Here is a 23677-nt window from a genome sequence, read left to right on the forward strand (position 1 = left end):
TTTTTTCGGGTGGTGTGTGTTTAAAGGTGGGCGGGGTTAAATTGATCAAAACAGAGCAAGCACAGAGCAACGGTACATATATACATCTCTCTCTCGCCAGCGTGAAAAAAAGGGAAAAAAAAGCCGAGGATAGCCGATTCCGCATCGCCTGCATATTGATCGTATAGTAGTAGTAGTAGTAGTAGAGGGTGGTTGGGTGGTGGTGGTGGGGGGGAGGGTGAAAGGGCCGGCGGTGTAGTATAGGAGAGAACCGGTGCGCAATTGCGCAGGGCACACCCCGCGACATCCGGCAGAGCGCCACGTCCGCAGCGGATGGGTTATATGGGATATGTGCTATGTGCGGCCCCACCAGCGAAAAAGCGACGGACATTTCCAGCAGACATCGCAGACAGTAGATGGCTAATGCCCGCGTCTGAGCTCCTCTGCTATTCTCCTCTTGTGCTGCGCCGCCACTCGATGCCCGTCGTCGTGTGTCACTTGTGTCTCATCGCAGCAGCGCCAGTCGTTTGGGACTTCCGGTTTCTTCTTCTTCTCTGTCGCTAAAAAAGAAGAAAAAACAAATAACGGACATATATATAGGATTTTTTGTTTTTGTTTTATTTTCCCTGGCGGACGGAATTACTTTTTTTTTTTTCTTCTTCCGTCTTCCTCCCGATGTTTTCCCTGCAGTCCTATTGTTATTGAGTTGAGTAGCTTTGGCCGTTTTGACGCGGGTGCGCGGGCCTTTTGATATTTCGGCTGTTGTGTGCTGACGCGGGTCGCGGTTCCACTTCTATTCCGGCGCTCTATAATCCTCATCCAGCCGCCGTGGCCGCCGTCGCTGCATATCTTCAAGCTCCAGCGCCTGTTGTGTGTCTACCCATCAACTCACAAGAGGCAAGTTGCGTCTTCTTCTTCTTCTTCTTACTCCCCTCTAGAAAAAAAAGTTCCATCTATCAATTATTTGCGGCGGGCGCGGTGCGGGTGATGGTTGGCTCGTAGAATTCACGCCCGACACATATCACAACAGCGCACAGCCAAAGCCCTTGGAAAAACAGTACCCAACTCGACTATACTAGCTACTACCTATAGTATAGATGTTGTTTTGTGTGTGTGGTGTGTATTTCAACTGCGGCTGGTGGTAGGGGGGGGGTTCCCGATCGCTCAATTGACACGGACAGGAAAAGCGCTCGATCCCATATTTTTGCCGACGTCGAGGCGCGGCCGGGCTAAGAAGAAGAAGAAGAACCGACGCGCTGGGGAATAATAATGCAGTTGGAGCTGAGTGCCGAGAGCAGCAGCAAAGAGAGAGACCATTCTTCTTCTTTTCTTCTTTTCTTTTCTTGTTTTATTTCACCGCCGCATCTATTGTGTGTGTGTTGTGGTGGTTCTGCTGCTGCTGCTGCTCTTATATTATTCTTGTTTGTATATAACTGGCGTTATATAAGGGTCGGCAGTTCAATAGACTCCCCGAGTGGGTATTATTATTAGACCACGTTGGATGGCAAGCTGGAAATGGCAAGCGGAAAAGACACCTGTTCCGCCGAAACGGATGTTAATCGATCCGCCGCCCCCGTTCTTTTATATTTTTATATTTTTGTTAGGAATAACTCGTCAATTTTTACAAGAATTTCATTTTCTCTTTTTTGGCTATAAAGTTACTAAAAATAACGGAGGGAGAAAGAAAAGGTGACGAAACGTTTCCTTGTCGTTGTGCAATTATTGCTGACGCAATCCGCATATTTTTAGAGCAGCAGGAGGAGGTGCATGCCAGGAACTATATGGGAAATGTCTAGATTAGAAGATCGAAATTGGGTTCCCCCCCAAAAAAAGTTTACACCCCGCGGCTGTTCTTCTTCCATTCTTCATGTAAATTTGTATCGATTGAAATTCCTAATGGCCGTTCTCGCGGAGCGCGATGAGAGGGAAAAAAAAGAACCAAAAAGTGAAAAAAAAAAATAAAATAAGAATTTTCAAACGTGCTGGCTCATTCCTAGTCTTATCTGAATTTTTACTCTCGTCGTCATCATCGCAAGCACACAGACAGAACAGTCAGAGTGAAACTATGAAAGGCATGTGTGTGTGTGTGTGCTGGCGGAGATGGGCGCCGACTATATTTATACACGTTCCGGCGATGCGTGTATACTGCCGGCCCGACCCCGTTGAGACTAAGCGCATGCTGCTTCTGCTGCTCTTGCTGCTCGCTGCTGTTGTCTTCCGTCGCGCCTTTTTGCCGTTCCTATAAATATTTGAGTGGTTTTTCCGGAGATGTGAAGACTGTGAAACCAGCAGCAGCAGCAGTGAAAGTGTGAAACGGTACGAACGGTATATAGACGTACGCCAGTTAGATTAGAGTCCCAGTCTAGATCTAGATTCTTTTTCATCCGCATTGTAGACAACGACAAAACAACAAAAGAAAGAGAAAACTTTCCTTTTGGGCGCCCCATCAATATTGATGTTAGATATAGAGTATACACCACGACCATTTCTACTCGAGGGTTTGAGCTGTATAACAGCATAATACTTATCGCTAAATCATTCAAATCGCAGTCGCAAGTACTATATAGAGTTTCCCTATACAAACAATTGGCATGTTGGCGCTGCTCTGACCCGACCCCAACCCGCCGGAATATTCTTGCGTAATGGGCTAAACTCGTTTCGACGGAACAATCGTCCGCGTTGCATCACCCACCCCTTCCCCCTCACCTCGACGTAGCTATAGTAGTAGTATTGATTCTGACTTTTCAACCGTGAATTATAAATTGCAACTCCTAAGGTTTCCCCTCACCCCACAACCCTGTGGAAAGCCCAGGGACATGTTTTACGTCCAGGTATACACTACACTTATAGGATTTCCGTCTTAAAAATCAAATGCTAATGCCCCCCTGTGTCCGCGGTATAGATATATAAGGCGGCGCTTCCTATATATTTTAGACGCGCGTGTCTCTTTTTTCTTTTTGGCTATATCAACTGATATCATTTCCAGTTTGGATCTATACACACATATATGACACATAAGGCAATCTCACGGTATGTTAGTTTCTTTCTAGCTGTGCGATCGATCTTCTTCTTCTTTTTTGGCCGGCGACGTCGACCTCGAACCCGCACACACACGGCCGGGCTCTCTCTCTGCTGCTGTGTGTGGGTTTCATATTTCATCTTTTCGTCATCACTGTCATTCCTTTCTCTCTCTCTCTCTCTCAATCCGTATATACACTATGTAAAAGATACGGCGGAAAAATAAGGAGAAGAAGAAGGTGGATGTGCGTGTAGCCCGCAGTTTTAATCCTTTAAGACCCCACGCTCGTATTTTGTACCTCGGCCAGAAAAGTGTTGGACAACTTTTCCATTTTCTTCTTTTTCTTCTTTTTCTTCTTGATTTATTTGTTTTTTATTTGTTTGTTTGTTTGTTTTGTTTGTTGTTTCAACCTTTTGGTCGGTGGTGGTGGTCTCTTTTCATCGAGTAATGAGACATCTATATAGCCCTTGGCAGTTGCAAGTGGCAACTTGCAAAAACTTGGTCGCGACGTGAGACCGGGCCGCGGCTATAATATAATATGCCCTGCCACCAATTTTCCGCCATCCTGCGTTCTTCACCGCTGGCGCGTATTTCTAGACTTAAAACAAACACGCTCTGACGCTCCTCCGCCCCGCCAGCAGGCCGTACGTCGTCCTTCTCTCTTTCTCTCTTTTTTATATTACTTGGGTTTGTGTGGAGTGTGTGTGTAGTAGTAGTAGAGACTAGCAATTTATTACTAGACTGTGGCGAGAAGGTGGAGCCATAAAAAAATACCCCAGCAAAGAAAAAGAGCTGGACCACTTTTTATTTTTTGTTTTTATTATTTTCTCTACGCGCTGAGCAACGCACCAAAACACCGGGCCGAGAGAGAAAATTACTGGCCAGCAGTTGCGCTGCTGGTTAGTTTTTGGTGGTCGGCGGGCAGTAGCAGCAGATGAGATGCCCGGTCGAACATCACCGGGCGCTGTTCAATCAAATCGCTAGCTGTGCGCTGCGTTTGACCAATTGGATTTAGAGACTATTTTATATCTATGCGAGTGGAAGAAGAATTCTTTTGCTATTTTCTATCCCTCGCTTTGCTGGATGTGTGTCCGCGATCGATCGCCATAGTCCACCGGATGCTGCGGCACCTGCTTTTCATCAGCTGATGCCTTTATCGTCCTCCGCACAGCCGGCCAGCCGCCCGCTCGCTGGCTGCTGCGATCAAACAACGTGATTCCGATAGATTCGGTAGGACCGACGAGCTGCTGCGCGCCTTCATCCGGTTGTAAACGAATCTCTCCGGAAGGAATTCTCATATTACAGTATACAAACCCACGCCTACCCCTCTCCCGGCCAACTAAATCTCTGTGCGTGTGTGTGTGGGTGATCTATTCACGCAAGTACTATACTACCACTCTGGATGATGGCTTTCCATCATCCGCAAACTGCTCAAGTCGAAATAGAAAAGAAAAACAGGAATAACTAAACCACGGCTGATGACCCGTGAAGAAAGAAAAAGAAAAAGGATTGACGCCCAGGAATTCTAGTCACGTTTTGGATGTTCCGCCTACTATATACATGAATAGAACCCACACAGACAACCATTGGCGGCTTATTGAAATTTTTGATCCCTGGGAAACAGCATGGGGGGTGAAAACGTACGGTACGTACGTCGCGCGCTCGATCAAATCATCCATTTGCGGATGTTGGTTGATTTTTCTTTTTTCTAAAAAAGTCAAACGTGTTGAAGTGACAGGCATCTTTAATATAATCCGGTGGGCGGAAAACTTGCGTGACACGTCAGTTGAGGGGGAGTTGGGTGGTGATGGTGATGGTGGGCGATAGAAAAGACGCCCTTCTAATGAAGTTATTCCCCAGTTGCTGTGCTGCTGCTGTGCTGGTGCCCACAGTATAGAACATTCCGGCGGGTATATGTATGTGTGTGCGGATTCATTAGTAATTTGTTTGCGCAACCGTGTAGAGGGAATTGTATATATAGAAGAAGAGCGCCAACCGGATGTATATCAAAATGACTTCCGCATCTACATTTCTAAAGAGATAAATCGAATAGCGTCGAATAGAGACGGTCAAGTGCCGTAATACCTTTCTAGAGCGCCATAAATTTGAAATGAATATTCTAAAGCCCGTCTAGACTGTAACTCTAACTCGTGATGTATCTCACAATTAATGTCTAATGTTTGATTGTTTGCAGGGAGGGGGTGGCTATACTAGCTGCTGGGTGTGGCGCCCACTCTGTTGGACTTTGTTGTCGTCGGGGATCTAGAGAGACTCGACTATAGTCTAGTCTACTTGTCGTCGACTTCGCCGAAAGTGGATGACGACGATGCCAATGCTGTCGCACAGCAATTCACTAATGGACGACGATCCGGGGATGATGTCGGAAGCCGAAACCTCGGCGACGGGATTTCGGCGCGGCTCAAAGCAACGGGCCACACTGCCGGTGGTCCGCACGCCCTCCAAGACTCTCGAGCGCCCATTAGGTGAGACATTCAGACCCTCTACTCTTACACCACTACTGCTGGGCTAGACGCCCAAATTTTCCCCCTTTTTCTTTTATTATTTTGAAGTCAAGCTTCACCTATTACCTGAGGAGTTTCGTCGGTAGCCATGAATAAGGTCTCTCTCCATCCTCTTGAATGTGTGCACAAGAGAGAGGATCGAGAGCGGATCTAGAGCGTGAGAGAGAATTCGGCTGAGGGGTGCTCCTCCTTGTGCCTCACGGGAGTCACGACCAAAGGCTTACCTTAGTCAACTCTTAGACAGACACTACTAGATCTCCTTTCCTTGTATAGATCATGTGTCAGGAGCCAGCTAGAGCTATGTAGGAGGGTTTATCGATTCACCATCATCCGGTGTCTGCCAGCGCATTTACAAGTTCTTTTCCATAGACTTTTATTTTATTTTATTTTTGAACCCACCCAAAATATTCGTCAGTTCCGTATTATACACGCACACCCATCTGTCTGAATTTAAAATAGAAAAAACTAACGGCTCTATGCGTGTATAGCAGCACACTCTCTCTCTATTCTGATGCGGAAACAACCAACTTTGCTCGCAAAAGCTGTGCGCCAGTGCGTGCCGTGCGCGCTCGTTTTGTTTGAGTTTTTGTTGCAGATATGTCTAACTAAGTGGGCTAATAACATGATTCGCTGTACACGTATATACAGCCCCGCTGCTGTTATCTACACTTTGCGAGCCTTTTGTGTAACTTGAAACCACTCCATATCGATTCAGATATGTTACTATATGGATCGACCAGGCTATCATCTGTACATCGCTCAGCTGTTATAGACCTATCAACCAAATTGATACTCTCTATATAATATCCAAGGAATGATACTCCTTATTAGACTCCATGACTCCATGACTATGTGTACTACTACATTAACTATCTGATGGCATGTTGAGTGGATTGTCGTAAAACAAAAGGGAATTCAGATAATAGTAATAATCATACGATATCGTGGGTGTATAGGGGAAACACGCTTCCCCCCAAAAATGGTTTTTCCTTTCCCGCGCTCAATCAATTGGGGATTTGCTGCCTTTGGCATTTTCCCTTTTGGGCTAGGGGGTTTATTCGTTATAGTATAGTAGTACTTTATCCCAACCAGAGCCCGCACCTTTTGTTTAGAAAATAAAGACAGATGCGGTTGTGTATTCAGATTCTTGCGCATTTCTATACTATAGACGCTGATTCTGTATATACCCGCGAGTTGCTCTTTCTTCACCGTATTATTTATAAAAATAAAGTTGCAAGCGGAATATTTGATTAGAAACGTCCATTAGGTAAATGTGCATGTGTGTGTGTATTTTCTCCTTTCAAAATACAAACAAGTGGAATTATTTGAGCTAGCATATTCCGTGAAATGGTTGAAAAGTTGGGCGAGATGCGTAAATGGCAGCCCCGTCAAACTGCCAGCCGCATTCGAAATCTTTTGAATTTGGCGGGTAATTCTTTAACTAGCGAATTTTTGATTTATAAGAAACGGGAATAATTGAACGACGAGAAACTGTATATATGGCGGCCTATTTATATACCGTTACTAGCCTATTTCCCAGTAAATGCCAGTGAATCAAGTCCGCTAGTTGATGAAATAATGATGCGCTAACTAAAGCAATTAGACGAGTGCCAGCACGCAGCTATACGCAGTATATAGTAATAGATCCATCTTATATAACAATGCCATAGAGTACGAGTGCAGGTAACGTCGCTCTCACCTTCTATATATATTATATACTACATGTGATCGTGATGTTACTTCTTTTTTTCCTGGACACTCAATGCCGCCATTATACGATGACTTATTTTTCCCAGGATTGGTTTTCTTACAATTCCGGCACGAGACGAAACGGGCCCTGCTGCCCAATGAAATCACGACGCTGGACACGGTCCGGGCTCTGTTCGTCCGCTCGTTCGCCCGCCAGCTGAGCATGGAGTATTTTGATTCCAACAACGTTCACATCTACATTCACGATCCTAATCAGGATATGTTTTACGAGCTAGAAGATCTCAGGTAAGGAAAAACACTTCAAATCTATAAAAAACTCAATCATCAGCCCAAATTCTTTTGATTTTGATTTTGATTTTTGTTTGCGGGGGGACTTTGAAATATTTTTGGCCTTTGATCCTTTTATTGATTATACTGCGGTGGCGGCCTATGCCCTTTTACTTTATACTCTTAGTATAGTCAGTGAGTGGAGTGATTGATTCTGCATGCCGAATTGACTTTCGGAGGAGCGCGGGAGAAAAAGAGAAAAAGGAGAAAAATAAAATTCAAGAGAACTTTTTGCGCAGCAGTCGACTAATTATTCTGATTATTCCGTCAAAATTCGCTGTCGGTGAAGCAAAAGGGCGGCGGGCGTTCTCGTGAAGAGAAAAGATATATCCCACATTTGACTTACAATCGATCTCCCCGCCAGCAGCAGTATGCAGCACGGAGGCTATAAGCAGTTCAGTTTCTGCGGCACCAAGACGATTATATACTTTCGGTTAACTGTAAACACGCTAAACTACACATCTCTACATTCCAGCTTATAGAAGATAGAATAGATGTTTATACTTGTTTGAATTTCGGTTAGACCGTGTGTGGGTTGAGGCCCATATATAGTTCATTTGCAATATGCTTGAGACAATTTTCGAGATGACACAATAATATATATGTATATACCGTATATATATTTCCTTGGCGGTTTTCGTATACACACTTGTTTCCGGTTACCAAACACATTTTCCATCGAATTCTGACATCTTTTGTGTATAACGGTGGGTGAGCGTCTATATTATACTTTTCCGTGTATATGATTCTCTACTTCCTTGGCCGATCGGATTTCTATGACGGAAGTCTTGGAAACGCACGGAAAACTTTTCCCTTTTTCCCTTTTCTTATTTTTACGAGGGATGATTGTGAATGTTCGTTATAACAACCCACCCCACAAAAAAAAAAAAAAGTTTTTTTCCGGCACTGCGCATCTTACCAAAAGTAGATGGAGAAACGGCAGAGAATTCAATCTCTCAGCCCGCTATATATATGCCCCCAAAAGTTAAGAAGAACATCGAAATCGAATTAAATGAGATGGCGAATACGTGGAGAAAAAAAAAAACTTTAATTTGAAATAATGTGCTGTGTAGCAAAGATTTGACGTTTTTTTTCTGGCTATTTAGTGAATGCAGAATTTTTCGAGTCGAAATAGAACAGAAGAAAAAAATCAATTCTAAATAGTATACATCAACTTTATTTCATCCGCTCCTCCCCTCCTCCCAAGAGAGGTAATACGACTAGCGTACCGTATAAAATAACCGAAATAAGACACTTACGCGGAAGCCCCGAGTGGTTAAAGAAATATATATATAGAGAGAAAAATATTTGTGAAGCCCTTTTTGGGCTGGTGACGATGAGCCGTGCCAGTGAATTTACCTAGACATTTTGTATTACTACTTTGCTTTTTCTTTTTCTTCTTTCTGTTTTTAAAAGTATAGGGAGGAGGTCATTATCTATTCTCTTTTTGTAGACGACGTATAACTTTTTGACATGTTTGCTTTAGGCTGTTTGATATTCTGTCATTTTCTTACGAAAAAACTTTCGGTCAAATCAGGTAAAAATAGTCTGGGACAAGTGGAGGAAGACAAAAAGAAAAGTTTCCTTTTTTTTTAATTTCCAGGAATAAGCGATCAGACGTTTTTTTTTAATTTCCAGGAATAAGCGATCAGACGTATAGTGCCGCATAAGCTAGATATTTGCATGGCCAACAGATATACTACTACTACGCCGTACACGCCGTATATATTGAATTACAAGTCTAAGTGGTTTCTCTCTCTCTTTCCTGTCGGGCTGTTCGGGTTCGTTTTTTTTAGTTAGTTAATACTTAAATAATGTAGTACCACGAGTCTCTCTTTTGCTCCGCTAGCCCTTCCGCGTTCTCCGTGTTGCAGGGGTTTAACACGAGTGAACTGGGGCGCGTTAGATGTTTCCCGAGTTTTCTCTTTTTTGGCTCTTGGCTCGGGGGTTTTCGCCTTTTTTCCTGGTGCATACATTTTTTAGCGCGTGTATAGCACACAGCCTGATGGACCAAAAGGCGTCCATAAAATACACTTAGCGTCTTGTCCGCTAAGCTATATAAGTCGCCCAGGAAATATATTAGTAGCAAAAGACAACCTTTCTTTATGTAGCATGTACAGCGCAGTCACCTGGGCGCCTTTTTTCTGTGTAGGTGAATCCCGACCCGTCCAACAATCTTTTGATCAATAAAATCGTGTGCGGAATAAATCAAGGAATCCCCTCGCATGTGTGAAATGAGACAACGGTGGACAAGGCGATTTATATATTTGTCCAGGAAAGGAAATATTAACATACACAAAAAAAAGACACCAAGGGCTTCTTTTGAGCCCAATAATTCACACCCGAAATACAACTACAAAGTATCTCCATACACTTGAAGGGTATGATGGCGCTGTTGCGTGCCACTAAGGATGACGTTGTATTCCGTCCGATTTTATTTTTCTTTCAACGTTGACTTTGATGGAGTTGTCAGTGGCGAAAAGATGATGTCGTTACATATTTCACGGTGGAGAATTGGGTCGGCAAATGACGGCCGTTGCATCAAATCGATGATGTAACGGACGGAAGGTATATAGCTACATCAAATCCGCTTATTCTTTTTTGTTCTATGATCTATTTCGATTCAGGGATATACGGGACAGGTCGATCCTGCGTCTCTTCGAGACGGACGAGCTGAAGCAGCCGTTCAACTTCCAGTCGGCCTTGCCCATTTCGCTGTCGCAGTTGTCCTTTCTCGACGACGGCGAGGCGCTGCTGGACGCCAACGACTTGGATCAGCCGCTGGATCGATGCAACCCGCGACTGATGATCAGCTCGCCGCTCTCATCGGGCACCTGGGACGAGATGTCTTACTTCAGCGAACCTGAATTCGACTCCGACTATCGACCCCAACACGTTCACAAAGCCAAGGTTCTTATCCAGAGATTTGTCGACTCTTTTATTCAGCCTTTTGTGTCTTTTGTGGCGTACGAGCCTGTAGCACTGACAATACAAACGATTGATCAAAATCAGACTAGGACGGCCAAACCCATGATGGGACTGGCCAACGGCCGCCAATCCATTCCGGTACCAGCAGCGCCTGTGAATCACGGCTCAACGGTGTCCCTCATCCAACCACCGCCCAACATGCCACCGAGAAATCTTCAGGTATAGATAAAGTATCTCCATTTCTCTCAGGTGTCTACACGCAATCGTCGGTGGCAACAATGTGTGCAAGTATCTATACGTTGTGTTTCTTCTGAATTATTTCGCAGGGAAGATCTGCCTTACACCGGTCCTATTCCATTGCGGCGGAGCAGACGCCGTCGCCGCTCAGGATCGATCGCAACGCCATGTCACCTGGTGAGATTCTCATCTCTTTCTTATCTTTCAAAAATAAAATAAAACAAAACAAAATTATTCCAAATGATAGAAAATTCAAACGTCCCAATTTCAATTTATATTTCTCCCGGTACACAACTAAGATCTTTGAACCGTAACAAAACGGCGGATATAGTCTCTCACGACGATCTATCCGAATGTTTTTTTTTTGTTTTTAATAATTGGAATCTTACCGCCCGTGATGATTCTCCTATTATGGTTGTATAATAATTTCCTTCAGACGCCGGACCGCTGTGTGTTAACGATGCGTGATATAGTTTGATGATATGACGAACGAAAAATAAGACGGGAGAGAGAGTTGAATACTAAGAAGTTTCTGAAAACACTTTGTTCTATATATACTTAATCCCCTTTTAATAAGTCGGGCTCATTACGTTAAGTGCCAAGACGTGGGAACTATATCTTTTTTAACTCTCAAGCTGCATGCTCAGCAGAATTGTACAAACTATATGTACAAAACGTAACTAAACACACACAGACGCACAATTATCGGCGTGAGCTTTGCGAAACAAATGTTCCACAAGGTTTTGTCTTGTTTCTTGGTTTCTTCCTCGCATTTTCGTGAGTAAATGAAAGCTGCTGCTGCTCTCGGATTACAAACTTGTCCTTCCGTTTTTTCTGTGAATCCGACGATGATTGTCTTCTCCGACGTTGTCGTCCTTTGTTGTTTTCAGTTAAGAAAAATCCAACGAAGTAAAAGAAACGAGGAAAAAAAAAGCGATAGCGGCAATGCAGATCTATCTTTTGCGTGCGGGGTTAGTAGTAGTATTGTACCCGCTGCCACTGGAGTAAACCCTCTTGTGCTGCTGCTGCTGTCCAAACTGAGTCTGTGTGATGCCAACGCTCCCAGGTATTGACCCTTATATATGTGCGACTGGAAACGAGTGGGAGACGAGAGAGAGAGAGAGAGAGGAATAAAGCTTTGAAGTGTCCATTATTATCTACCTCACGAGTCGTCGCGACTCCTTTGCTTCAAGCACGGACTATATAATAGTCTTCTCGTCATAATATAACGAGGGCATGCAGAGATAGAGAGAGTCTTTGGGGGAGAAAAACATAATAATAATAAAAACGTGTGCTAACTCGCGTATACCCGCAGAAAACCCCGTCCAATCAGATTTTCGGTCGAGTGTCGTGAAATGTTTCCTTTTTGCGTTGTTGTTGTTGTTGAGGAGGAGAACAGCTAGCAAACTCTTTGAGTTCGCAACCTGCTTATTTGACATGCTAGATAAGTATTCTATGCACGACTAACGAGATAATAATTTTTGCAATTGCTTAAACTGGCAGGGAGGATAAAAATCTGACGGGGGGAAAAAAGTTGCCGGAAAAATCGTTAAAACTGTCTGTCAATTTTGGGCTAAAAAGTTATGAAAATTCAAAAAGTTGACGATAACTAATGAAAAATGCAATCGTGACTATGTATTATTTCAGAAGCCAGGATTTTTTAGACGTGGGCGTTCGTTTAGAAATAGAATGCGCAACATCTTCTGACAGAAAAAACTTAAAAAAAAAACTCTTTCTTTCTTTCTTTCTTTTTTTGTTTTTCCTTGTTTCCACCCAGTCAAAGTTGCCCGGGATTACGCAACTAGTGTTCCCAGCAGCGATCAATCGGCAAGATGGAACGAGCAGCAGCAGCACGGAGCCGAGGTAATCCACGGCTTTTTCCCGTGCTCGCAACAGGCGTTACCGCCTCAAGTGCCGCCGAGACCGCCTGAGCGCTCGTTTCACAATTACAGCAACTTATCGAACCTCAAACCCAGTTACGGAGCCTCATCCTCTTCACTGGCCATTGCAAGGTATTACACTCATTTGCATATATTCATCTACTTCATTAGAGTCTTCATGAACCAATGCAGCAGTTCCTATAGTTGATACATGTCTAATAATTCGAAACAAATGGATGATGCAGTATGATTATGTTTGTCGCTGAAAATCAGTTTACGTTAAAATCTTTTTGTCCTGTATACATTTTGGTTTTAGATAGAGGGGGAGGAAACAAAATGGATGTAACAGACAATCCTTTGATCTTTTCAATGTGAGTCTTGGACATTGGGTTGGTTTTGATGCAAAGTAACGCAGTGATGGCGATGTATAGTACCGCAAACTTATGTTATTTTGAAAGGGGAAAAGTCCGACCGATTGCTTTCTTGTAGGAGACGTGACCTTTTCGGGTAGAGAGCTTTGCATGGGTTTCGCCACAGCACTATATATATACTTTTACATATATATATACGCATCTATATGGCCACGGGAACATGACAAGATACACTTTGAACGCACCAGCGCGCCAACGTAATATCGTTATGCCTGTTCAAAGTTCTGACAAAGGATCTTTGGGTATTATGTCTGTCACGATAACGAAGGTCTACAGCATCTCGAGAGAAGCTGCTGTCGTCTTGACACCGCGCGTCCGAAACTCCAAATGTAAGAGTTGACGATGCGTCGTCTTGCGTCGCGGTTCTCATCCACCAGCATGGATGAGATCAATAATTTTCAGGTCCGGCTTAAGCCGTGATGTCGTCTGTCTACCTATTCTATTCTCACGGCAGCAGCATAGTCTGTGTTCTGCTGAACTGCTGAGAGAGACCCAAAGAAACCTTTCTTCGGCTCTTGGGGCGCGCTAGGTAGAATTCGATTTTGAATAGCTGGAAATGAGATTATTACGTCGATGCGCCTCTAGGAAAGAATTAGACTTGATATACCTTTTTTTTCTTCTATAATATCAAAGGGCTTAGTACCAGCAGAGTATTATTGGTAGTAGGTTCTAGGATTTGATGACAAATATCTTTTTTCTTTGGAATTCTATTAATGCCATTATGTCTATAGTTATTGTATGGGGTTATATCAGCTGGTAGATTTTCAGATCTGCGTGTGAAACCTTTTATCCTCTTTTATTTTAAATTCTAGAATTTCATTTAATGTGTGAGAAACTGCAAATGCTATTTTATCATGGGCACATGAGTAAATTCAAAATACCGCGCGCATTTTAATTTCAAAACATGAACCGATACGCTATATGTCCGATCGCCTATATGTCACTCTTAAAACTGCTGGGTTTAAAAATTAATTGAAAACAACGCTGTAGTTGCCAATGCCAAGTGGCAAACTTGCGAAAGAGGTTCAATAAATAACAAGCGACTTTTATTTGCACCGAAATAACAGCAACGCAGTTATTGGTCCCGCGCTGAGCCGGTCGCCCGTGTTTGGCAACGGATTCAACGACCTTCGAAATTCGCAATCGTCAGTCTTCCAAAGCGGAATAGCTGATCCAGCTTTAGTCGACGAACAGACCAGGTTTGTTTTCACATACATACCCGCAAACACAGCAATAATCTACAATTCCAATGTATAGAGGAGCTTGCTAGCCGCATTATGTAATCCAATCTAAATATTTTCTCTGTTTTTTTTTTGTTCTTTCGTCGTACCGTCTCGTCGTGTGTAGGAAACGAATGGAGCAAGTTGAACGGAAATTAGCTAGCCTTACCGGTTTAGTGCAAACGGCATTAACCAGTGCCGTCGGAGTCCACGTTCAGCTGTCTGACAATGATTTAGATAGTGACACCAATAGCTCCGGACTTCCCTTGCGTATTCCGCCAGTCGAGCCAGGTAAAGGATATGAGTTATATTTATTGCCTTTCTGTTTTTCTCTCCATTTTGAAATGTTATTTTTGCCACATCTTTCATCACGACCAAGGCAGCAACCAAAAGAGTTCCTACTTTTCATTTTGGACAGCAGCTCGCATTGGTTTTGTTTTAAATTGTTGAAAGAGAATTGTGTGCTGTTTTTAGCCTGAGTATGAAATGACTAAACATAATCTCTTATAGTCTATAGATAGCCTATTTAGACGATTTAGTTTTTAGTTTTATGAAATGTTCGACTAATACGAATTGTTTGGTGATAATGAATGCTCATCCAGACGCAAGCTCCCCCCACCTTCTCGCCGTCAAGACCCCCAGACTGGGACTTGGAAAGTGTAAAGGTAAATGTTTTACCAGATATTTTTAGACACTCCTAAAGCCCACTACTTATTTACAACATTTAAATATGGATTTTTCTTTATTTTTCCATCGACTGTTATGTATAGGCCTACATGAAAATTGAATTATCGAGTTTTTTTTGTATACAAGCTCTGAGTTGAAACTATGAAACGTACATGCCTTACAGCTTGGTATAGCGAAAGCAAACTTTGCGGATCGATATCAAAATAAAATCGCAGAGGGCGAAGGGTTTTATTGTTGTTGGAATAAATCCAATCTACCTTGAAAAGTTGAAAGTGCTCAGATGATACATAGGCCTACTATAGTGCTAACAATACGGAAGGAGAGTCGATCGATGTAATTTCATAATTGCTGCGTCCGCGAAACGTGACTGTCTTGTATGGTCTCTTGTTCTATAGTGGCACTGCAACAAGCACCTAGCCGTGTATAACATCAATGATTAGATTAATAGGCCTAGATTTTTGTTCCCGTCATACTGTACTCCACACGAATGTCTGAATGTTGGAACTTGTTTGATAATCATTTGACCTGACGATTTCTGTGATATATACTATACAGATAAGTGCGTGTCGTTTGAGAAGTCTGTGTCTTTCTGCGACGACCCCGTCGAGTTGCATGAAGGGAAGCATTCGCCACAGCCTACAGGTATTTATTGTCGATGTATGCGCATGACGCTTGGGTTTTTTTTTTAAATTGTCACTTCCCACCCAAGATTCCTGTTAATTGATAGATCACGGATTCAGTAACAAACTCAAAGGAATCCACGATTATATATGAGACCTGAGATAGCACCACTTGCAGTTTGGAATAATATACCAAAAACTAGTTTTGCATTAACTTGACTTGACGTATGTAAATGAACTAGCGCAGCCATACAAATCAGAAAAAAAAATCAAGATAGTCTCGCGCTTAATAGCGTCTCATTTAGCGCAATTCACTTTACCACTGTTAAATTCCCTGGGGATATATAACGAATAGAAACTGTTTTGCATTTGGTAATTGGAACATTTAGCTTTATTTTAATTGATTTTGTCACCTAGTTTATTTTATCAATCAACTTGAACAAGGGAGAATTTAGGAACATTATATTCTTTTAATTTCCTCGTTGTTAGCTGTAGCTTAGTACATACGTGAAGCGAAAATTTAACAGATTCTTGGTATACTAATTACTGTTTAGAAAGCAAGCCAACTAAACCTGCCATCAAGTCGTCCACTTTGCCCCGGGCTTCTTCTCAAGGTACACGATCAAAGTGACAAATTAATTTTACCAAATAATATTTTATACATCCTGCATCAATGTGAGGGACAATTTGATGTTGACGCATTACTTTTCTTTTCTTTCATGTGCAGTTTCGGTTTACAAAGGAGATTCAGGTATAAAATCTAATCAACATAATTTAGTTTAAAAAGAAAGTGCTAATAAAGACTGAAAATTTATGTTGTCTGACAGATTGGATCGGGAGCGTGGAAACGTACACTCAGTTACGCCTGCTGCAGAAAAACGCCAGAGAACTGCGGTCGGAAATGCGAAGCCTGCGCCGCTTGAGTCAGGCCCAACTCTCAGCCGTCAACGAAGCCGTCAAGGACACGATTCAGATCATGAAGAAAACCTTCTTGGAAAACAGTGACGTTATCACGAACGCGCTGTGCGATAACGATTCGTCCAACGTGGAGACAACGCTGAGGAATGTGCACCGACAGGAAGACAACTACCAAAAAGAAATGAAGCAACTGGAGAAAGATCTTAGGTAAAAGATGCTATATATAAGGGACCTTAATGATGAAGAATAGCAGTAGGCTACTAGTTTGACTTATATCAAATAAAGTCAAGTCGGTGCTCTCTGGAAATCTGATATGACGCTACATCTATCGAGAGTCCTATACTATACATATCACATTTCTTTTTAGCGAATTGGAAACTTCGGTTGAGAACTTACGAAGTCACGTAATCAACAAGAAGACCCGAGTGAGCATGGCCGATGTGGAACAACTCGCCACTTTGCTCAGCCGATCCAGGTGAATTGAAACTTTGAGGTTATCAGCGCACGTAGTACTGATGTCAGCGAAAAAATACGCTTGAACGCGCTTGATTAACTTTTTTTCTTGTATTTCAGTAAATCCGTCGACCAATTGAAGACTCAATTTCCAGTCCTGGAAGAGTCCATCAAAGGTGCGCTTACTTTACAATTGGACAAACAAGCCGAAGACAATCAGTAAGTGTCCACCGATCAAACGAATAACTAATCAATGCTGAGTAAAATAATAAGCTTAAAAAGGACAAAAAAATTATTAACAATTAGAGAACTAATTCGACAGATTCCAATTATAGCACCGGTTTACGAGAAAGAACTTGATTAATAAAATTTATTAACAAATAACTTTGAGACCAGCTGGTTGCAGAAACCACAGACGAATGATTCAATCTTTACAATAATCAATTTGTCATGCAAAATGAGATGTGCTCAAAAGTTTCGCTTCGTCTTTATAATTTGTTTTTCTTCGGATAGGTTTCTGACTGAGACGCCGAATAAGTTGGAGAATACCATTGGACGTTGCAAAAAGTTGACGAGTACTTTAGTCACTTTGAGAAGGTAAGAATAAGGTCCTTGTTAAGAATAAAGTTAGTTGCTAAACGAATAATTTGCGCAAAAATTTTAAAATACAATTTATTACGAGGTGTTTTTTGCTGCACATTACATTGATTTTTTTTGTCAGGTTGGCTTCGGTCCAAGAGCAACGACAACCACAAACTTCAGAAAAATCTCCCACATCTAAAAGGTACGTCATATATAAAGGGGCAAAGAAGTCGAGCAAAGTAACGGAAACATTTATTGGAATGCTTGAACATTTGGTACTGTATTTCTTAATTTCATCAGCTACACCACGTCTGTGACAGTCGATACGCCTTCCAACGTAATCCGCAATCCCCCCCAACAGGTAACGCTTGATTTTTAAAATTCAATACAAAACAAAACAAAAAAAAACAAAACAAAAAAAAAAAAAACAAAAAAAACAAACACAAACGATTACGACTTCAAGTTCGTACTTTCACTGCCCTGAACTGCCGACCTTGGCTGTGTGGCACGCGCGTTCAGATGAAGTAAAACATGTCGCTGATTCTTTATATACGTCAAGTCTCTGTAGTGGGTAGAGTGGCATTGTTCTGTTCTCTTGCTCCGAATTTGTCGTTTGATTAGATCCTAGATTTATAGAGTAGAATTATTATGCTCGTATGTGTTTAGTGTCTTAAACTGAAGCTTGCTCCATATAGCAGAAACATCTAGCATATTTAGTACAGCCTATACCATCGCCTATATACACAAATATTATACTAAAACAGTCAAACTGTACATATATCGATCCTGTCACTATTAAAATAGAATAATGAGGAAAAAAAACAAATAGTTTTGCTTCTTGCACGCTTAACAAGGGGAGGGGGTAATCATTAAAGATTCTGAAAGTTGCGACCCACCCTCCACTGCCACATGCAATAAGATTTCATTTTCAATAGACACCAATATAATGACATGAAACTCGGCAATATGTTTTATCTCGTTCGTGATATATAGACTTCGTTTGCCGAACAGTAGTTCTCTTGCCGCACCGCACCCAAGATCGATTGACAAGAATGACAACCGAATTTCAATTATAAAGCTACCATCGACTAGGTCTATAGTTCCATTCATCTCATAAAAGTAAAAGTGTTAGTACTGTACATTTATTAAACCACTGCAAGGAACGTTATTAAATTTCACTTTCAAAATCAAATTTCTCACTTTTCATAATTACTAGTTTTTTTTAAATGATTTTATCATAATTGTTCTATGAAAGAACCAACCAATGGGACAGCAGAAAACCATTGGCCACTTTTTCCTTAAGTAGATAGATGCAAGCAATCGTATAGTTCACGGTAAATCCCATATTTTTCTATGGTGTTCCGTATTTCTATAAGATGATACGAAACACTGTAATTTATTCCAAGAAGAAATTTAACTGTTGAATTAAAACCGAATAAATAATGAAATAATATCTCGATGCATAATTACAGGCCTACACTGAAAAATGATGTATGAGTTGTAAAGAAAAAGAAAACGGTTTTATTTATCCGGTCTGTAGTATATTTAGATCGGAGGAAAATAAAGTATTCACATTTTATTCTCTTAGTAGCTTGAGTTTCCATTCTTCAATGACTGGTCTTTCTCTAGTCTGTTGATGTGTCAATTGATGTTTGACTTCCTTCCCTATGTCTCTCTCGTTCACTAGCGAAACAGAAAGCAGTGGATGTCAAGCTCGCACTTCCGTGAGACCGTCAGCGTTACTACTGCCGAGTAAAGAAAACTAATAATCTATATTTCCATGTTTCGCATTTCGTATTCTCTTCTCTCTTTCTCTTTTCCATCGATATACTTCCATTTTATAGGATACATATATCCTCTTTCCCTTCTTGATTCGTTTTTTTACGTACAAACATGTAATCGCTTATCATACGTGGGCGTTTACCTGATATTTGAAACATTTCTTTATTTTTATTACTTTGAAGGAGTAGTATTATTACTATTGAAAAACCTTTTCCGCAGCCGCTGCTGTTCGTTTCTTATATAACTCGATGTTTTAATTTTCCATTATCTTTACTATATATCCATCGCAGTACTTGAAATGCACCAAAATGCACAAATAAATTCTGTCAAGTTTTGGATTTTGTTTACGTACTATACAGTAAACGCGGCGAGAACGAAGTAGATTTCATTCTCGCAGTATGAGACGTGCATGCTGGATGCGATTTGTGGTTATATATTTCCGTTTTGCGATTCTGAGGAGCCGATGGTAATGATTATAATGATTATAATTGTCACTACTCGATGACAAGATTTTTGATACAGAAGGACACAGAAGAAAAGGGAATTTATTTTTTTTCCCATTTTTCTTTTGTTCGCAGAAGATTGGTTTTTATCCACTGAAAGCCAAGTATCAAGTCTTTTATTACAGTAGTAAAAAACTGCGTTTTCCCTCAGAAAATATGTAGGTGTTTAGTAGAAAGTAGCCTATTAGGATTTATAGCATGTTTGTTTGTTTGCATGGTTGCATGTTGCCACCTCTGATATCATTCAGTCGTTGATGATCCAGTGAATTTGATTGACAACCTTCTTCACATGGGTTCACACGCTTTTGCCTTGTGTAGTTACGAGAAGCTTTTTACTTCAAAATATTTCAATGTTATTTATTTGATTATTTCCATATTTGGTCTCGTTGTTTTACCCGATAAATCGGTTTCTTGAGTAGACCCTACTGTTTTCTGTTTCCTAGGGAATCTCGTGGAACGAATTCGCTCAGCAATCCGATTGCAACGATGCCTTTACTGCTTCACTCGAGTTATATCCAACCTATCGTGCCGACGTCTCTGAGCCTGGGATCGTCGACGCAACAAGTCGGAATGACTCCCGGTCCTTTCACCAGTGTGGTGATCAATCGCAACGAACAGAACCTCGATCTCCCAACGCACTCGACACTTTACTAGACGAACTGAAGCATTATTCGGAGACCACCAACCCTGTAAGAGCTTTAATTATTTAATTGGGTATACAGATGTTGTTCCGTTCTGTGCGGGAGTTGTCAACAAATTTTGTCACGCTTGAGAGGGAGCGGAAGGAGAGAGAGGGTGTAGAAACTTTGGTACACGGCAGATCGCCCACGGATTTCAGTAACAGCGAATTGCAGAAGCAGGGGTATAGAAATTTCGTGAGCCGCAAAAAAAATCAAAATAAAGTTACTTACCCCATCGTACTCGACTCCATAAACGTTTGGACCGCCGGCCGTGGCTATTACCAGAGCTATTACCGCTTCAATTAGGCCTACACCTTTACCTTCTCAATGGTTGATTTTCCTACCCATTCCATTTTTTCGAAAACGGAATTCAATCCCCTATACCTAGCAGCCCCCCTATACCAAATCCCCGCGATTTATAAATAAAAAAGGACTATTCTCGAGTGAGGAAATTTCATTTCTTTATCGTTTGCAATACAAATTTTAAATTTTATGAGCATTATTTCGAATAAAAACAGCCTTTTTTTTAAAAGGCCGTTGTTTTGGGTGGGTTGGGACAACTGATGTGTAAGACAGGGACAGCATGCACTAGGTGGGGCTTGGGGAGGTGGGTTTTCATGCCATCCGTGCGTCCCAATTGACCCCTCTCTCACCTACTGTATGTAATATTGGCGAATTTCTGAATTTCTCCCTGTCCTTATTTCCCGCATCGTTGTTGAAACATAACTATACAGATATCAATATTTTTTTCAGTAAGAATAAGCCAGGAGCTTGTTAAAAAAATAGCTAGGTGATACATTATTGATTGTACACATTGACTTTTTTACATGAACATATTAAACTAACTTTAACAGCTGTTAATTCCATTGACAAAAAAACAGGACATGGGATCTCCACAAATTGTCACTGCCAAGACTGGATCTGGGCAAAGAACACAAGCACTTCAGCCAACACTTGCCATGCAACCCATTTTAAAACCCCCTGTACCTACGTCAACTTCCTATGCTGAATCTTCCGTTGACGGCGTCGTCTCCAGCACTTGCATTGGTAATCCGACGAGCGGTCGTCGAAGAGCTCCTCCTCCACCTCCACCGCGAACATCTTCTCGATCACCTCTCGCCTCACCTCTTCGTACCAACCATAAGTTCAATCCTCGGCCGTTACCAAGTTTGCCTGCCACAGTGGAAAATAATCACTTTACAATGCCATTGGTCACGACGGTGACGTCGGTGTCGCCCCAGTCTCAAACGCGGAGCACTTCCATTCTATCAGCAGATTCAAAAGTCGTAAAGACTAATAAAGGTCGACTGCCCGTTCCAACTCAAACCAAAGAAAAATTGGTTGAGTCACACGACGTTCTTTTGCGCTATAAATGTGCGTCTTCAGCCAATTCTTCTCTTTCTAGACGAACCAGTGAAGCTGATATCGATAACAGTAAGGATATTGTTTTCTGATCAATATAGTTACAATTTCTTACAGAATAAATCGTTTCCTTATCAACTTGTAACTTTCAGTGATAACTACTTGTGGTGATAGCGGTGTACCTTTAACGCTACCAGGCTCTCCGAAACGTGATACTCTGGAGTCGCGACATCAAGAACTTCTGAAAACCCAAAAACACCTTCAAGAACAATATGATCGATTACAGAGATTCCATGGCACCCAGATTATGCCTGTCCCATCTGTTAACGAAAAATTGCAATTTATAGTACCACCTTCACCACAATTTACTGTTCAAGTAGTTAGTGAAGCATATGCTACACCCGAGGGACAATTACATTTGCAGACGGATACGGATAGGTGTGATTCAGAAACAAGTGAAAACAAACATTTGCAAAATACTGAGAATCAAGCAATGATAAACGTTGTTGCAATCGATAATAGAACCCCACAAAATGTAAACCAGTCTAAAGATCATTCAATTGAAACCAAAGATCAACAGTCGATCACTTCTTCTATCGACGCTGATGGTGGCAAAGGGAGAGATTATACTTTCATTTCAATTTTATTGGATAATGCTCACGAGACTGACATTTTGTGAATCAAATTAGTATAAAGAAAACAATAGGAACCCTTACTTAAAAAACGAACTTGCTCACCTTTAATTTTGTACGTTTATAAAAGAAAGAAACTTCTGTATTGACACATCATCGTTATCATTAAAATTTAAGTTCTTAACAGAAGAGTTTGGTAACGCCTGGGGTCAAAATTCTGAAAAATTTCCTTATGTTTCTAGTTATGAAAATTTCACTGTAATATCTACACTGGGACCTAAGTAAATCATAAATTACCATATCCCTTTAAAAAAATTATTGCGGGTGCTTTAGTTACCCATTGGTTGATGCTTCAATTTCATAATTATTCGTTCAAATTAGTTTGTAAATAGACTTCATGTCTATCACTTTTTTGTGTTCCGCTTCTAATATGGGTTAGAATTGGGTTGTAGAAAAACAAAAATAAATGAGAGAAAAACAAATATTTCCAATGACAATTTGATACATCTTTAAAACTTTGGTAAAGACCAAGTGCACTTGGCACTTTTACACTTCACAGTCACATCAACTACATTATGATAGTTAATAGGGTGAGATAAGGACTATTGGTAATCCCATTTCTCTACTTAGTATGTTATCAGCGTTAATTGGAATTTTATACTCCCGTATAAATGTTAAGCTATGAAAGCAGCTCAGAGGAGATTCATTCGTGAATTTTATTTCTTTTAATTATTTGTTTGATTTTTCCATTGAATTAAAAAAAGTTATAGTCCCCACGAATCAAAATATGTAAAAATACACCCACCGCAATTAATTGCTGGATGACTCCCCTTTTTATATGATTTTGTCATTCCTTGTGATTTATTCTTTCTTTGATAGAACTGTACATCACAAATGTTCATATTATTGCAGATTCTGCGCTAACTTTTTATTTAATTGACTGCTGATATTATTTGATTGATTTAAGCCAAACATGAGAAATGCAGTTTGGATAAATAACATTTACAGTATTTATCTGAAGTAGAATGAGCACCCTAGCTGCTACTAATCTACTTCGTTATATCCTCTACAATGGCCAAATAATTTAAAAAAAACTTCTACAAAAATAATTCGTTGCATTTTAAAATAAATTAAAACCAATTCGCTGAGAAGATCATCGTTTTAAGTTTCCCTTGGCGGTGATCCGTTGACTATCCCTAAAAAAA

At 41.2% G+C, this 23677-nt stretch overlaps 1 protein-coding gene across 5 annotated transcripts; it reads left to right on the forward strand.

Moving 5' to 3' along the window:
* Positions 1-346: 346 nt before the first annotated feature.
* Positions 347-23309, forward strand: LOC124196737 (coiled-coil domain-containing protein CG32809-like). Of its 5 annotated transcripts, none has more exons than XM_046591922.1 (22): positions 354-876; positions 5193-5481; positions 7317-7515; positions 10185-10467; positions 10570-10704; positions 10812-10899; positions 12500-12734; positions 14101-14232; positions 14381-14544; positions 14856-14918; positions 15496-15582; positions 16115-16174; positions 16288-16311; positions 16388-16685; positions 16846-16953; positions 17052-17150; positions 17445-17528; positions 17653-17715; positions 17814-17874; positions 19201-19265; positions 20242-20487; positions 21360-21496. In XM_046591922.1, the coding sequence occupies exons 2-21, from the start codon at positions 5316-5318 to the stop codon at positions 20450-20452; spliced, it is 2625 nt and encodes an 874-aa protein (XP_046447878.1). In that variant the 5' UTR covers positions 354-876; positions 5193-5315; the 3' UTR covers positions 20453-20487; positions 21360-21496. The 5 variants fall into 5 exon arrangements, with proteins under 5 accessions (XP_046447877.1, XP_046447878.1, XP_046447874.1 ...); XM_046591918.1 differs by lacking the exon at positions 19201-19265 and adding an exon at positions 21993-23309 and having other exon boundaries at positions 355-876; positions 21360-21912; XM_046591919.1 differs by lacking the exons at positions 15496-15582; positions 19201-19265 and adding an exon at positions 21993-23309 and having other exon boundaries at positions 355-876; positions 21360-21912.
* The last annotated feature ends 368 nt before the right edge of the window (positions 23310-23677 follow it).

This window comes from Daphnia pulex, chromosome 7, assembly GCF_021134715.1.
Source record: "Daphnia pulex isolate KAP4 chromosome 7, ASM2113471v1".
In the NCBI taxonomy this organism is placed as follows: domain Eukaryota; kingdom Metazoa; phylum Arthropoda; class Branchiopoda; order Diplostraca; family Daphniidae; genus Daphnia; species Daphnia pulex.

Bases quoted from the DNA above. Each gene is read 5' to 3' on its own strand.
- LOC124196737 (XM_046591918.1), top strand. From the start codon at position 5,316: ATGACGACGATGCCAATGCTGTCGCACAGCAATTCACTAATGGACGAC. The intron at 17,529-17,652 runs GTAAGAATAAGG...TTTTTTTGTCAG, and splicing joins ACTTTAGTCACTTTGAGAAG to GTTGGCTTCGGTCCAAGAGC. The intron at 17,716-17,813 runs GTACGTCATATA...TAATTTCATCAG, and splicing joins AAATCTCCCACATCTAAAAG to CTACACCACGTCTGTGACAG.